General features: G+C 38.6%; 1 protein-coding gene across 1 annotated transcript in view; it reads right to left on the bottom strand.

The window, feature by feature from the left end:
- Positions 1-14,796, bottom strand: part of SLIT3 (slit guidance ligand 3) — a 627,553-nt gene that overhangs the window by 177,500 nt on the left and 435,257 nt on the right. Inside the window, exon 7 of the mRNA XM_083181792.1 lies at positions 390-461. Coding sequence (XP_083037918.1) covers positions 390-461 — 72 coding nt within the window. The remainder of the gene's footprint in view (positions 1-389; positions 462-14,796) is intronic.

Below are 14,796 nucleotides of genomic sequence, written 5' to 3'. Positions count from 1 at the left end.
GCAGGACAAGTAAAATTAAGCAGCACAATGAATTCAAATGCCTCCGCTTTCTCATATACTGAAATAAATAAAAAAACATCTCCAAACAAGTTACCCTTCAGTTTTAAATTGAATTCATACAAATTTTTGGAGATTTTAAGGACCAATTGTCTTAAATTTGCATTTTAAGATCTACATGTAGATGTTTATACACAGAATGTATGTGCAACAATCCCACTCAACTTGTTGGCGATTACAATTTACCATGTTTCTCAGCCAAACGCAGATCTAATCTAACATACATATGGAATGTCACAGGTTGCCGTTAAATCTGATACTATCGTCATAAGTCATTATAACATTATTAAACTTATTAAGGTCTAATGCAGCAGAAAATAAACAATACTTACAATGTACGAATCTTGGGCATGTGGTTGAAACTAGTGAGTGGTATCCGTGTAATGTTGTTATTATTAAGCGTACTAAAAGAAAAAGGAAAGGAATTATTCATAAATACGATTGTTTTGTTAACATGTAATAATTACGAGAACAGCACGACTGATAGAAGCTAATAAATGTGTTCCAACACAACAGTGGGCAAGCATGGTGACAAATATGCAAAGAGCAATTTCTGAGTTCTCCTGGGAACCATTCTTTTCCTATGCAGCCAGCAGTCACACATGAAATGACAGATTACTACTTGGCCAGCAGAGCACTCAATAACAGGTAGTGATTAGCACAGTTTGTATCCGCAGTCTGATATTAACATGCCTGATACAAACATATCAAGCTGAGCAAACTCAGTCAGGTCAAGTCTAGAAATTGGCAGTGCAAGATGCTGACTAGTTTCAATGGCAGCAATAGTAATATTTATTGCCATGAACATTAATCTATTAATTCACAAGCCTACCAATATCTGTGTGACCTCATACAGACACTCATGTTTACCTGCAAACTATGAATTTCCTCATGCAAATTGATATTAAATCATTGCTTGCAACTTCCCTATGCTGATATTGACAAGAAACACTAATTTACACACAACATATATGACTAATTTACACACAACAGACATATACATACTGTATTATAATTACTCTCTCTCTCTCTCTCTCTCTCTCTCTCAGATGTATCAAGCTTCACAAATTGATCAAGTGAAGAGTGATAAACAAGCAACCAATCAGCTCCTACCTGTTATTTTTTAAACCCAGCCTGTGACATGGCAGGTAGGAGCTGATTGGCTGACTGTTTATCACTCTCCATTTTATCCATTAATGAAGCTTGATACATCTGTCTCTCTCACTCTCTCATTGTCATATATATGACAATGGGGGTAAGTCTTTCCAACTTTTTATTTGTTTCTGCGGTGGGGGTGCATTTCTTCCTAAAGGTGTGCATCCAACCCTACAACCCCTTTTTTCTTCTCTGTCCATATATATATATATATATATATATTTAGAAAGGTGACCATGAACATAGGTCATATTGCATAAGTCTGTTGATGCGTTTGAAAAGTTACAGATAAAGCATTATATGATAACCAGATATAATCAAAACACATACAGTACTTTAAATACAGTTATAATTAATCTATGTTAATGTGTACAGATGTGAATGTTATGGAACCATGCCGCAATATTGCAATAGTAGCATATTTTCACTTTAAAGACACAATTGTAAAATGAACTATAGTTACACATGGCTTGCAGCCTTGAACACAGCTAGCAAATGTATCATGCAATTACCCATTGTAGGCAGCAGAACTAGTTAACAACGGGAATGTAATGCAAGTGATACATATTATGACATTTTTCCTGCTGGTAAGAAAGTGTTATTGAAGCCATTGACAATTGCTAAAATGTCAGCATGCGATGTGGAAATTCAAGCGGAGACAGCTCTCTTACAATAGTATTTCTATATTAGAAATTGTTCATACAATCTATTCTATCAAGTCTATTTCCTAATGGATAACCAAAAAAGCTCTCAAAGAACCACTAAGCCACAAAATTGAAATTTTCAGATATGACCCATGAAGGAAAAATACATTGTTCAGTATTATTCTGTCACTACACTGCAGCCGTGAGAAAATGTCAACTATTTGGTCCCCAGTACAGAAAGCTAAAGCATTACTAAATCTTTTGGAGTGAACTGATGGTATTACAGAGCTCAGACTGCAACACACTTGCCTACTCTCCTGGAATGACCGGAAGGCTACCATAAATCGCCCACCCAATTTCCCTGAGCCTCCCAGCCCCCCGGTTAAAGTACACCCAAGTCTCCCTGTCCTGCCACACACAGCCGCTTACCCCATATAGCCCCTACCCCCAGCTAGACAGTAATCAGTCCAGGAAGGGGGTGGGGGTGGCATTGACAAGATTTGTGCTGAATCACATCATCTTAGTCACGCCCCCCCCCACTTTACAATGCCAGAAATCTAGGCATTGTAGAGCTGGGTGTGGGCCACAGTGATACGATCATAAACAAACATTGAAATATACAAATATGTCCTCAGAGTTATTACTCCAGTTGCACTAGGCAACCCCTCAGGTCCCATTTTACTCCCCTATTGCCGGATGTGATGCAAGTAAGATGCCCAGAACTGTGCTGATTTATTTGATATGTGACATTTATCTATGTGAGTCTGAATCTTTGTACAAAGTAATGCAAAGCTTTATTCCATACCAAGTTCCATAGTGCTATGTATACAGATTCAGGTGCACATACAGTAGCGTCACATATCACATTTAACAGCAGTTTCCCAATACATCCTTGTTACACCATATTGCTCCTAAGATGCATTCTAGGGTAAAAAGATGTGGAAAAGACACATATGTTACCCTTTATGTTTACAAGTATCTGGTTGAATTTGAAATGCAATGTGAAGTGAACAATTTTAAATTGTACTTAATTGAATGATTTATGGTATTGTTTTTGAGTGTTTTCAAGGAAAAAAACATCATATTGCAGTCTGGTCCTTATAGGTAGGGATCATTGAATCCTAGTTAAGTGCTCCCCAAAGTTTTATTTCCTATTTAACAAACTGTGATCCATTTCAGGCAAGGGATCGTATGGAGATTGGCACCTATGCTAATGAAGGGGCATCTGCGGAAAAGGCTTCAATTTCCATGGCATTTTTTTAAACTGGACCTCCACTATTTGGTGAAAGGTTGTCTTCTCCGATGAGTCATGTTTTCTGCTTCATGGAACAGATGAACATTTGTGTGCCAGGCAAAGAAACATCGGAGTTCAGTCACCCTGGAAGAATACAAGCTGGTGATGGCAGCATTATGGTCTGGGAAATATTCCATCCAGCAGTCTGTGTGTCAGGAGTAGATTTGATACGTTTAAGATACGTTTTAGAATGACTGGAATATTCAGTGTAGAAGGAAAGATGGGATCATTACATCTTTTTTTAAGCAAACTGTTGACGGCATGATGCAAGGGACAAAGGGGCAGATGTATTAAGTCTGGAGAAGAGATAAACTGGAGATAAAGTGGAGATAACTTGGAAGAGTTAACGCACCAGCCAATCAGCTGTGTTTGAAATATGACAGTTGGGATCTGATTGGCTGGTGCGTTATCTCCTTCCACTTTATCTCCAGTTTATCTCTTCACCAGGCTTAATACATCTGCCCCATTATGTGTTATAAACCAAACACATGGATTTTAATATCTACATACTATGCTACTACAAAACAAAGTTGTTGTTTGTTTGTTTGTTTTTTTTTCATTTTTGCTAAGCAAAAAATAAAAAAAATTAAGAAACGGCATAAATAAAAAACTGCTTTACTGACCAAAAAAGTTTAGGTAAAACATAGGATCTTGGCAAGGATAGAATTCCTTATCTAAGGCAGGTCTTGAATACCATTCAGGCTTCGCAATAACTGTATCAAGCAATTTTGCAACATTTTGTACATTTTCAATAAAATTGATTTAGACTGTTTCCCTGTGTGTTATCCTACTACAAATAATTACTTATTGCCCTACACCGGTAATGAGAAAACTGTATTTGTGAAATAATTAAATTATAGTCCTTTAATATAATACAACCTACATATCCTGGATCATATTTTAATGATAACAAATGCTTCACAAAACATGCCACAAATGAAGTTGTATTAATCCTTGCAGATGTAATGGAGTACTGTAGTAATTAAAGTCAAGGAAATGCAGATAAATCCATAAATTATTCTATAAATTTCCCTGAAAATTTTAATTAAATTATTCCTCCTCTAAGCACTAAGTGATCATTTAAAAACAGAGCTGAAATAATACTTCTATACTAAATACATACATATATATATATATACATAGGCAAAGTCCTGGCTGTGTGTCGTGTATTTATTTATCCTGAGTGCCGCCTGCAAACCTGTACTGTATTTAGGAGACACTGTGCGTGTAGTCCTATCCCCAGGAAGGCAACAGGAGCAGTTATCTGCAGATTATCAGTGAGTGCCAGAACACTTGGATATTTACATATATAGATAGATAGATAGATAGATAGATAGATAGATAGATAGATAGATAGATAGATAGATAGATAGAAGCAGAGACAGGCGGCACTCAGGTAAAGGTGTAAAAAGTCAAACTGGGTTTATTGGTGCATGTACATGCACCAATAAACCCAGTTTGGCTTTTTCCACCTTTACCTGAGTACCGCCCGTCTCTACTTCTATACATTGGTGCAAGAGGAATCCTGCACATACATACATACAAAAACATACCTATATACATATATGCACAGAATTCCACTGCATTGCTATTACCAGGAATGGGGCGCCCATCTGCACGCACCAGTCCCATGTTGAGATGCAGTGGTCTATGACATTGCTTAAATGAATGTGGTGCAGTGAATTAGGGTCCCTTAGCTTTGAACTGCAAGCTAGAATGCATAAATTATATAATAAACGTGCCCACACACTAGAAAGATCTGCAAATTTAAGATGTGCGCATAAATTAGCCTTGAAATCTTTTGTCCATCCTGGACAAAAGATTTCAGGCAAGCGCACATCTTCACCAAATATTTCTATTCGGATCCCATGTGTGTGCGTTCCTATGGATCTTTTGCTAAATCTTCTGATCTTTCATGCAGCATGTAAGATCAGAAGATTTAGCAAAAAATCCGCAAGAGCGTGCATCCGACCGATATTGGTCGATTTGGTGGTAGTAATTATCCGATCGGTCGCTCTAGTGTGTGCACACCTTCAAACCTCAAACTAAGGTAAAACTAAGATGAGTGAGTTTACAATGGTAAGTGCTAAGTTCTCTGTTTTTTTATTTATTTATATAAATATATTATATATAACTGTGAAAAGGTTTAGGCCGGTGTGGAGTATTTGCCGCAAATTAGGAATGCTTTCAAAAGAAGAAGTGTAAATAGATTATTTTTATCAATTAACTAAATGCAAAGTTAATGAAAGGAAGATACCTAAATCAAAACAAAATATGAGAAAAATTATAAACCCTGCCACCTAGATGGCGGAGCCTATTGGGCGCTTGAGGAGATGCGTAAGAATTGCCAAGCTGCTCACACCTGGGGGTGGTAAGTCCCCTATATATCTATGTCTAGAAAAAGGAAAAGATGGATGGTGGAGCGCTAATTATTTTTGGCTATACAGGTTGAGTATCCCCTATCCGAAATGCTCGGGACCACGAGCATTCCGGATAGGGGAATTTTCCGGTTTTTGGAATATATTTTTGTAGCCATACTTACCTGTCCCCTGATGGTGTCCGGTGGTCCCTCGGCATCCGCGCAGTCCCCGGGCGTCCACAGCAGGCCTCCGGCATCTTCTCCAGAGTCTCCAGCGGTCCCAGGAATGCATTGCGCGAGTGTGCGCGCGCACCGGTGACGTCACCGGCGCGCGCGCACACTCGCGCAATGCATTCCTGGGACCGCTGGAGTTAAAAACCCTGCCACCTAGATGGCGGAGCCTATTGGGCGCTTGAGGAGATGCGTAAGAATTGCCAAGCTGCTCACACCTGGGGGTGGTAAGTCCCCTATATATCTATGTCTAGAAAAAGGAAAAGATGGATGGTGGAGCGCTAATTATTTTTGGCTATACAGGTTGAGTATCCCCTATCCGAAATGCTCGGGACCACGAGCATTCCGGATAGGGGAATTTTCCGGTTTTTGGAATATATTTTTGTAGCCATACTTACCTGTCCCCTGATGGTGTCCGGTGGTCCCTCGGCATCCGCGCAGTCCCCGGGCGTCCACAGCAGGCCTCCGGCATCTTCTCCAGAGTCTCCAGCGGTCCCAGGAATGCATTGCGCGAGTGTGCGCGCGCACCGGTGACGTCACCGGCGCGCGCGCACACTCGCGCAATGCATTCCTGGGACCGCTGGAGACCGCTGGAGTTAAAAACCCTGCCACCTAGATGGCGGAGCCTATTGGGCGCTTGAGGAGATGCGTAAGAATTGCCAAGCTGCTCACACCTGGGGGTGGTAAGTCCCCTATATATCTATGTCTAGAAAAAGGAAAAGATGGATGGTGGAGCGCTAATTATTTTTGGCTATACAGGTTGAGTATCCCCTATCCGAAATGCTCGGGACCACGAGCATTCCGGATAGGGGAATTTTCCGGTTTTTGGAATATATTTTTGTAGCCATACTTACCTGTCCCCTGATGGTGTCCGGTGGTCCCTCGGCATCCGCGCAGTCCCCGGGCGTCCACAGCAGGCCTCCGGCATCTTCTCCAGAGTCTCCAGCGGTCCCAGGAATGCATTGCGCGAGTGTGCGCGCGCACCGGTGACGTTTTGTCATCCACAGATGACTATCTTTGACTTTGATAAAGTCATCTGTGGATGACGAAACGCGTTAGGTGCTCACCCTCTACTGGACCCTGTGGATTACAATTTACCCCATCTAACTTTGGACCAGCTCTCCTCTCTTTTTATCAAGTCAATTACTGGACTCTTTCGAATCAAGGGACACCACCGACTGCCAATTTTACGAGGCCCTCCATTCCGTGAGACGTGTACCATCTTTCCTCACGAGGGGAGAACATCACCATCGGCTCCAAGTCAGGTTTATGGACACCCGCCAATCCAGTATATTCATTTATCCAACAGGAGAGTATCACCAGGAACAAGTGAGATATATCCACATTTCAAAACTTTTATCACTGAGGTCCCATGTAGGGGGGAATATTGTCTTATTTTTAATCACATTGTATTTTAGATGTGTTCTAGTTGTATTTGTGTAATGTGTATTTTCTCGAGATTGAATATATTAAAATAATTATTGTAATACCCAATTGGTCAACTTTTTACAATTTTTTTATAATTTAATTATATCCAAAAATAATTAGCACAAAACAAAATATGGTACACCACCCTTTGTGGGAAATTTACTAAGGTGGGAGGTCTATTTCAGATGGGAGATCAGATACTATCTATTATCTTCTAGAAGGTGCTATATAAATAAGAAGTAGATTCTGATTGGTTGGCCATAGTACCATCCCATGTGAAATAGAAGTCCCATCTTAGTATATTTCCGCCTTTTCTTCAAAACAGTTCTGCTAGGTACACTTGCAGAAAGTTTAGGTTTACTTGAAAGGCTAGCGTGTTGTCACATGCAGCTTTTATTTATCTTATTCTATATCAATTTTATAGTGCATGGGGCATAGTGTGACTTTGTCACACACCTTTTTTTTACACTTTCAGAAAGTCAACAATTTTGTAGGATTATAGTCAGGTGTATGATTAACCAATGATACCAAACAGGTGATCAATATTTTCAAATGTGGGTTGAAACAGTTATTAACTGAAACAGAAACAGCCAATCTATACAAAATGTCTGACTTTGGGCAAGTGGGGTGTGGATCATTAGGTAGAAAATGTCTAGGTTGATTAGTTAATAGGTGGGCCACTATTGGTCGGCAGTCAACACAAGCAAAAGGTTGACAAGGAAATAGTTGACACAGGAAAAGGTCGACATGCATTTTCACAGTTTTTTGGGTGTCTAGGTCAGCATTTGTCAACCAGGATCCCCAATTAATATAACAAATCTCCTCGCATGGCTCGCTACGCTTGGCACACTATTATAATTTAACTCTATACGGATATGGATGGAAAAGTAATAGCAAGTCAGTTTTTTTGGTCACCTTTTCATGTGGTGACCATTAGCTTGTGAACATTTTTTCAATGTTGACCTATGGTATGTTGACCTTTTGCCTGTTGACCAATAGTGTTTGACCAATTGACTAACGACCTATCTACCGGAAACCCAGCAACTGTACCTAGAATTATGAGGTTATTTTGTTGACAAAGGGTGGTCACTCCAAATATTGAGGATTATGAAGTAAAGATCTCAAAGCAAGAGGTTACGCTAATGGGCAAAACCATGCTGCACTGTAGTAGGACAATGTAACACGTATAGAGAGAGTTAGATTTGGGTACGTTATTGTGTTTCGATGCAGGGTAAATACGTTCTGCTTTATTTTTACACTGCAATTTAGATTTCAGTTTGAACACACCCCACTCAAATGTAACTCTCTCTGCACACGTTACATCAGCCCCACCTGCAGTGCAACATTTCCTATTATACCCTTTTTACATCACATCTCCGACCTGGCTATTGCTGGGTTGGTGATGTATGGACCCGAGTCACGATGCAAAGTAAAAGCACCACAGCTGATATACTGGTTCTACCAATCCAACAAATCAACCCAGGTTATAGGTAGGGTTAAACCCGAGTCACCCTCTTTATATTAGGCAACCTGGGTTTAATATCAAAGTGCCAGATCCGGGTCAGAGCTGGGTTGGACCTGGGATCGGGATCCTGGGTCCGACCTAGCTTTGCAATATGAAAGGGGTAATAGAGAAAGATTTTAGCTGTGATTCTTACTGGATAACCCCATGATTTGATTTAGATTTCTGTTCATTTACTTTGCATTTATTTAAGTGATAAGACTATAAACTCTTCTCTTTTTAAAGCAATCTTACATTACATTTAAACAGGTAATAAATTGTTACTTATTTTGATGATATTTTAGAGAATGTTACTTTAGAGAATTAGTGGAATTTTCAGACAATGTGAGTGTTTCCACACTGGTTCAGATTCCTTCTGATGAATGTGACATATACACAAAAATGCATTAGGGCCTAATTTGACTAAATGACTAGCATTGTTCCTGCAGTTGTGGCTAAAAGACCCTCTCTGAGCTCTTGGTTCCGTGATACTCTTTTGCATCAAGTTTTTTTTTCATCTAAAAATGTATCTTATTTGTAATGCAGTGTGGCTAGAAAGCACAAGGAAACTGATTCATTTGATATGCAACTCTGTGCCACAATGCCACGGCTTATTTCTGTGCCAAGTTCCTTTATGCTACATATATGTATGCTACAAACGCGCTGCCTCAGTGTCATCATTGACTCCTCCCTCTCTTTCACCCCCCACATTCGTGCTCTCTCACAGTCTTGCCGCTTTCACCTACGCAACATCTCACTCATCAGACCATTCCTGTCCACTGACGCGACCAAAATTCTCATTTATTCTCTTGTCATCTCCCGCCTTGACTACTGCAACATCCTTCTCTCTGGGCTACCTCTCACCCGCCTCGCACCTCTCCAATCCATTCTTAACGCTGCTGCTAGGCTCATCTTCCTCTCCCGCCGCTCTACCTCCGCCTCGCCCCTCTGTCTATCTCTTCACTGGCTCCCCATTCCTTTCCGAGTTCTCTTTAAACTCCTCACCACCGTCCTCTTCGCTCCATCGCTGACCGCCAACTGACCTCTCACCTAATCACCTCCTCCCACTCCCGTGTCCAAGACTTCTCTCGAGCTGCCCCCCTGCACTGGAATAACCTCCCGCCACCCATCAGGCTTTCTGATTCCCTTACCTCCTTCAAGCGCACCCTCAAAACCCACTTTTTTCGACTAGCCTATCCCTCCTCCTAACCTCTTTTGATCCTCCTATCCTGCCTCCGATCCCCTCCGTTCCTACTTATCCTATTGTTTTTCGTTCGTCCACCCACCTATTTTTAGTATGTTAACTCTTATGAGTAGGGTCCTCCTTCCTCACATACTCACCCTACCTCTTTACCTCACCTGTGCTCCTGTCCTGTTCTTCCCTTTCTCTACTTCATCTTCAGTCTCCTTGACAATTTTGACACCTACTTCTGAACTGATGCTGATTTTAGTTCTACCAGCTATACCCCTATTCATACTGTATTTTTCAACACACCATGTACGTTACCTTGTAATTTGTTTTTTGTTTGCTATGTACGGCGCTGCGGACACTTTGCGGCGCCTTATAAATAAAGTACTACTACTACATATACAGACTCAGCGCTAGTAGAGTCGCATAAGACCTGTCAGCTCACTCCCACCAGGCATCAGGCATATTGAGGCTAGATGTACTTTCCTTTGTGTCTTGTGTCTTAGCAAAGGGTGGTAACTATCTTATTCCTATAACAAGTATTTGGTCTCTGATACAGTATACATTCATGACTTTATTTATTGCATATGTGTTTGCTATTACTATTTGCACTGTTAAACAAAGCAACAGTATTTAAGGTTTAATGGTCTATAAAAGGAAGTCTTCCGTTCTAATTTTGTTTTTAATATGTCCGGTGATGGGCAATTATAAATAAAGTAAATAAAAAAAAATAAGTAGGAAATTAAGCCTGACAAATTTTGCACAACATGAACAAAAATAATGGTGGGAAAAAAGTAGTTTTAAACGATGATTGCATTTTTTGTCGATTTTAATGTCAAACATCTGGAGAAATCAGCCAGAAAGTCCACTGTTTTCATCAGAAAGCCAGCTGATGGTATTGCAGGTAAAGTGAGATGCACTCACTTTCTCTTATTTCCAGGATGCTCCAATGAGAAACATCCAAGCCCAACCCAGCATAGGTTAGATGAGGGAAGTGCAAGGCTAGACTTAGGAGTTTTCTTTATTTTCATACATGGGCGCTCTTCAACTGACGTGACATGTGCTTGGTTGTGGCCCTTTCCTCTAATGTTTGTCATCATCATCTTTATCATTGTTTGAGTGATGGCTTGATGTGTTTTGGGGAAAGAAGATGGATCATATCCTCGTTTAAGTTCGTGTATATATTGTTTCAGTACATGCACCTTAAATATTTATTTTATGTACAGTTTGGTCTCAATGCTATGTTCATAAATTTGATTTTAAAACTAGAATTTTGGTCAATGTATTCAATGAATATTGCAGAGTAAACGCTAGGATGGATGTGCTCTTTTTCAATGTAATTTGGCTTACAAACAGCAGCAACTAATACTGAAGAAACAAACAAGGAACATTGTAAGATATTATATTCTCATCCAAATTACATGTTAGAATTGGTTGGAAGTTTAAACTTAAGTCCGAATGATTTATCATAAGGATCTGAACAGTACAAAGTATACCTGCCTTCCGTACTTCATCTCAATACCCATAAGTCTTTAATAATAAGCTCACTAATATATAAAATCATTAAAAAATATATAGAAATACAGCGCATACAGCATTTTTACTTTATAACAATAAGCTTGCAGAACATTTTGCAATACTCAGATTACAGCATGCCCTAAACACTACTTTACTGTAGCATATTGGGACAAATGTATTAGGGTGTGAGAATCAGAAAGTGAGAGATTTTGGGAGTGTTTTCCCATTTTTTTTAGAGCGGCAATCAATTACAGCACATGGCAATATTAACCTGCTTTTTCAGTGTAAATGATTGCGACTTAAAAAAAATAATAATGGGAAAACTCTCCCAAAATCTCTCACACCGAATTACATTTGGCCCATTACACAGATGTAGCACCTCTCATTCAGCCGGTGGCACGGAAAGGGGCACGCGTGCACGAGCCGCTCCACCGTCGGTCCCAGAACCCCACTAAACCTCCCCATCTCCCTGAAGCGGAGACGGGCATGGAATCCATCCCCCTCCATCAAAATACTTGGACGCGTTCCCAGTCAGATGGAGCGCCTCTCCACCGGAGATCGCCAGTGGGGGGAATCTGGTGATTCCCGGCGATAATTGAGGACCACTTCATCTGTATGTACAGTATTTAGTGAGAAAGGAAGTTTAAATAAAAGGAATGATCAAAAGCAGCATACTGAGGCATGCAGCCTTCACTTTCATGTATAAGATGACATTGAGAGCAATGTAAAGAAAATAAAAATAAATAGTGTGCAAATGAAACATAAATGGCTCATAAAAATATGTGTGTAACAACACAAAAATGCAAAAGAGTCTATTTAAACAAGGTAACAATGGAATGAAACTAGTTGAGTGACTATTTTCAGATGAGAGCCATTTAAATGCATTAATTTGAAAATATATTAGTGGACCACTCCAAAGGCAATTGAATATAGGAACATTTTTTAACACTTAACAAAGAACCATCATGAGATACTGTATTATCCCTGTGGAAGAAATAGATTTATAAAATACAATACAATACTTTTATTCCATTGTTCTTTGGAATTTCTGTAGCAATCTGAACCAGTAAAGCCGCAAATTATTTTGGAAAGTACCAATAGGAGTAATTAGTAGCTGCTCTAAATAGCGCACTGGATTTCCTCAAAGATAACATACTGCAGTTTGTAGTTTGTTTCTAGCTATTATACAGTGAAGTCCAAACACTGGATAACTAACGCAACAGCTTGGATTAGAGTTTACATTTGTTGAACTTGGTCGATATACTATTTTAAATTTAAACCACTACAAAAACCATCAATTTAAGAAAGCTCTGCGGAATATTTGCACAAAATTTGTCATACTTGTGCAATGTATGCTAATTTTCTGTGATTTCCAATTGTATCATATGTGCTGCCAAAGAAAGCACTTTACAACATTTCTCAGTGCATATTTTTAAATACCTTAAAAATCTGCCGTTCACGTATGTAATCATTTCAGCAATATGATTAACTATAAATAGAAATATAGGATATACTATGTTGATGCTTCTTTTTTTCTTTTTCATTTATAGCCTATGTAATACCGGCTTTGTCATCTCTACATTCAAGTGCTCATAGGAGCACTATGGAACCCAGAAACGTTTCAGTTATTACCAATCTTAAAATCGCATACGCATAGAGTTGATCTATGTATAAAAACAATAATACACTAATTGCAATAATTGCATTAATTGAAAACCATATAACATCAGTATTAGCTGATAAGACCTACTGATGTTATTTGGGTTTCAACAAAGTCCTAAAACGACAATTTAACACAAAAATTACAACAGGATACAAGGGCGCAAGTTTTGCAAAACAAGATCTACATATAACACTTATATATTTATATAAGTGTATGTTAGTGAATAGGTTGGTATAATTGCTATGTATATCCTGGGAAAATACATTGTCATTTAACCCTTGTGACTACGAAACCTTTTCACTAATATCAGTGTGTTATAGGTACTGTATACCTTATTTCGAAAACCTTGAGCGCTTGTCTGCTCTTGTACGTTTTGTGTTATAGAGTCGATCTATGGCAGAACAGGGAAAAAATATAAAACTACATACAGGTTTGCGTTAAAAGTCCAGCAGCAGTGTCGCATTTTAGGAAGCCATGGGCACTAAGTTTTTAAGAAATATAATGCCTTATTTCATTCCCAGGTGCCACCGTTTTCATGTTAGAAGTTTTGTTATTGTCTGCGTTGTCATTATTTTAAAAACCACAAAGGTGGTTCTTTCCATTACTAGCACCTGGGTAAAACTAACATTTTGAAATTGCAGTCTTAGGAGTGCGCTGTGCCCTGTTGCTATTGCCTGTCTGTCAGTAAAAACATGTGCTCCAGCACTAATCATGCTACAGTACATGTGTCTTCATTCCTGTGCATACATGACTGAACAATTTAATATAAACCTTTTGTTTCTGGTTTGTAAAAAACCCCAGAAACCTTTGAATGATTGGCAGGAATATACAAAATAAATAAATACATTCCATGCTTAAATTACATAGCACAGAAGAACAAGTGGTATATTCTAAAGACTATGGAGTACCTTGATATTGGCTATACTGTTGAAAAATAGAATTCTGGTTTTACATTTAATTTTAACAATATTAAATCTCTAAACATGATTAGATTAAATCTTAAAAAAAATCAAAACAAGATAGATGAAATTAGTAATGAAATTGTCAAATCTTATATTTCAAATGTAATTTTCTTTTAATTTAATTTTAAAAAAATCATTTAATTTCTTCTAAAAAAATTATATTTCAAAAATCTATGAAAATGTTTTAAAATAAATCCCATTATTGCTAAGTTTCATTAAGACCGGAAGATTCGCCAATTCTAATTACATATATTTTACTCACCAAAGAGTCTATTCCACTTGAAAGACCTGCTTTTTTGCTGTGATCGCCAGATCTTTTTATCTTGGTGCAATACAAGCGGTTTTAGCTACTAGATTGGTTCAGGATAGGTCCATCTGGTATCACATGATGGTAACAAATTTAAATATGGTTGGCGCATGACAGTATTTCTACTGCATTATGACAATTTCTCACAAACTGCATTCGTTTCTGGATTTTATGTGCTGAATTCCGAATGAATGGGAATATGTATGAGTAGCGGTAATAAACCTGACATACTATAGTTTATGTTCTGCAGTCCAATCAAAATAAAGACAAAGGTTTGCAAAGATTCAAAAGGTGTTTCACAAGCATTTTTCCAGTTTATTGTACATCCTCTGAATGAAGCAAGAGATTGTGAATCATAAAAGTTGCATATATCTTGGACAGTGAATGATGCCCTTAGCACTCACAAATTTCACTACAGAAATTCCATTTTTTACTTTTTTATTTAATTCAAAAAGTTTGTAAAATGCCCAAAAAAAATTTCTAAGCTT

This window comes from Crinia signifera, chromosome 4, assembly GCF_055691185.1.
Source record: "Crinia signifera chromosome 4, ASM5569118v1, whole genome shotgun sequence".
Classification (NCBI taxonomy): Eukaryota; Metazoa; Chordata; class Amphibia; order Anura; family Myobatrachidae; genus Crinia; species Crinia signifera.
Note: the sequence above shows the minus strand (reverse complement) of the source record. Positions and strands in the feature narration are given on the sequence as shown.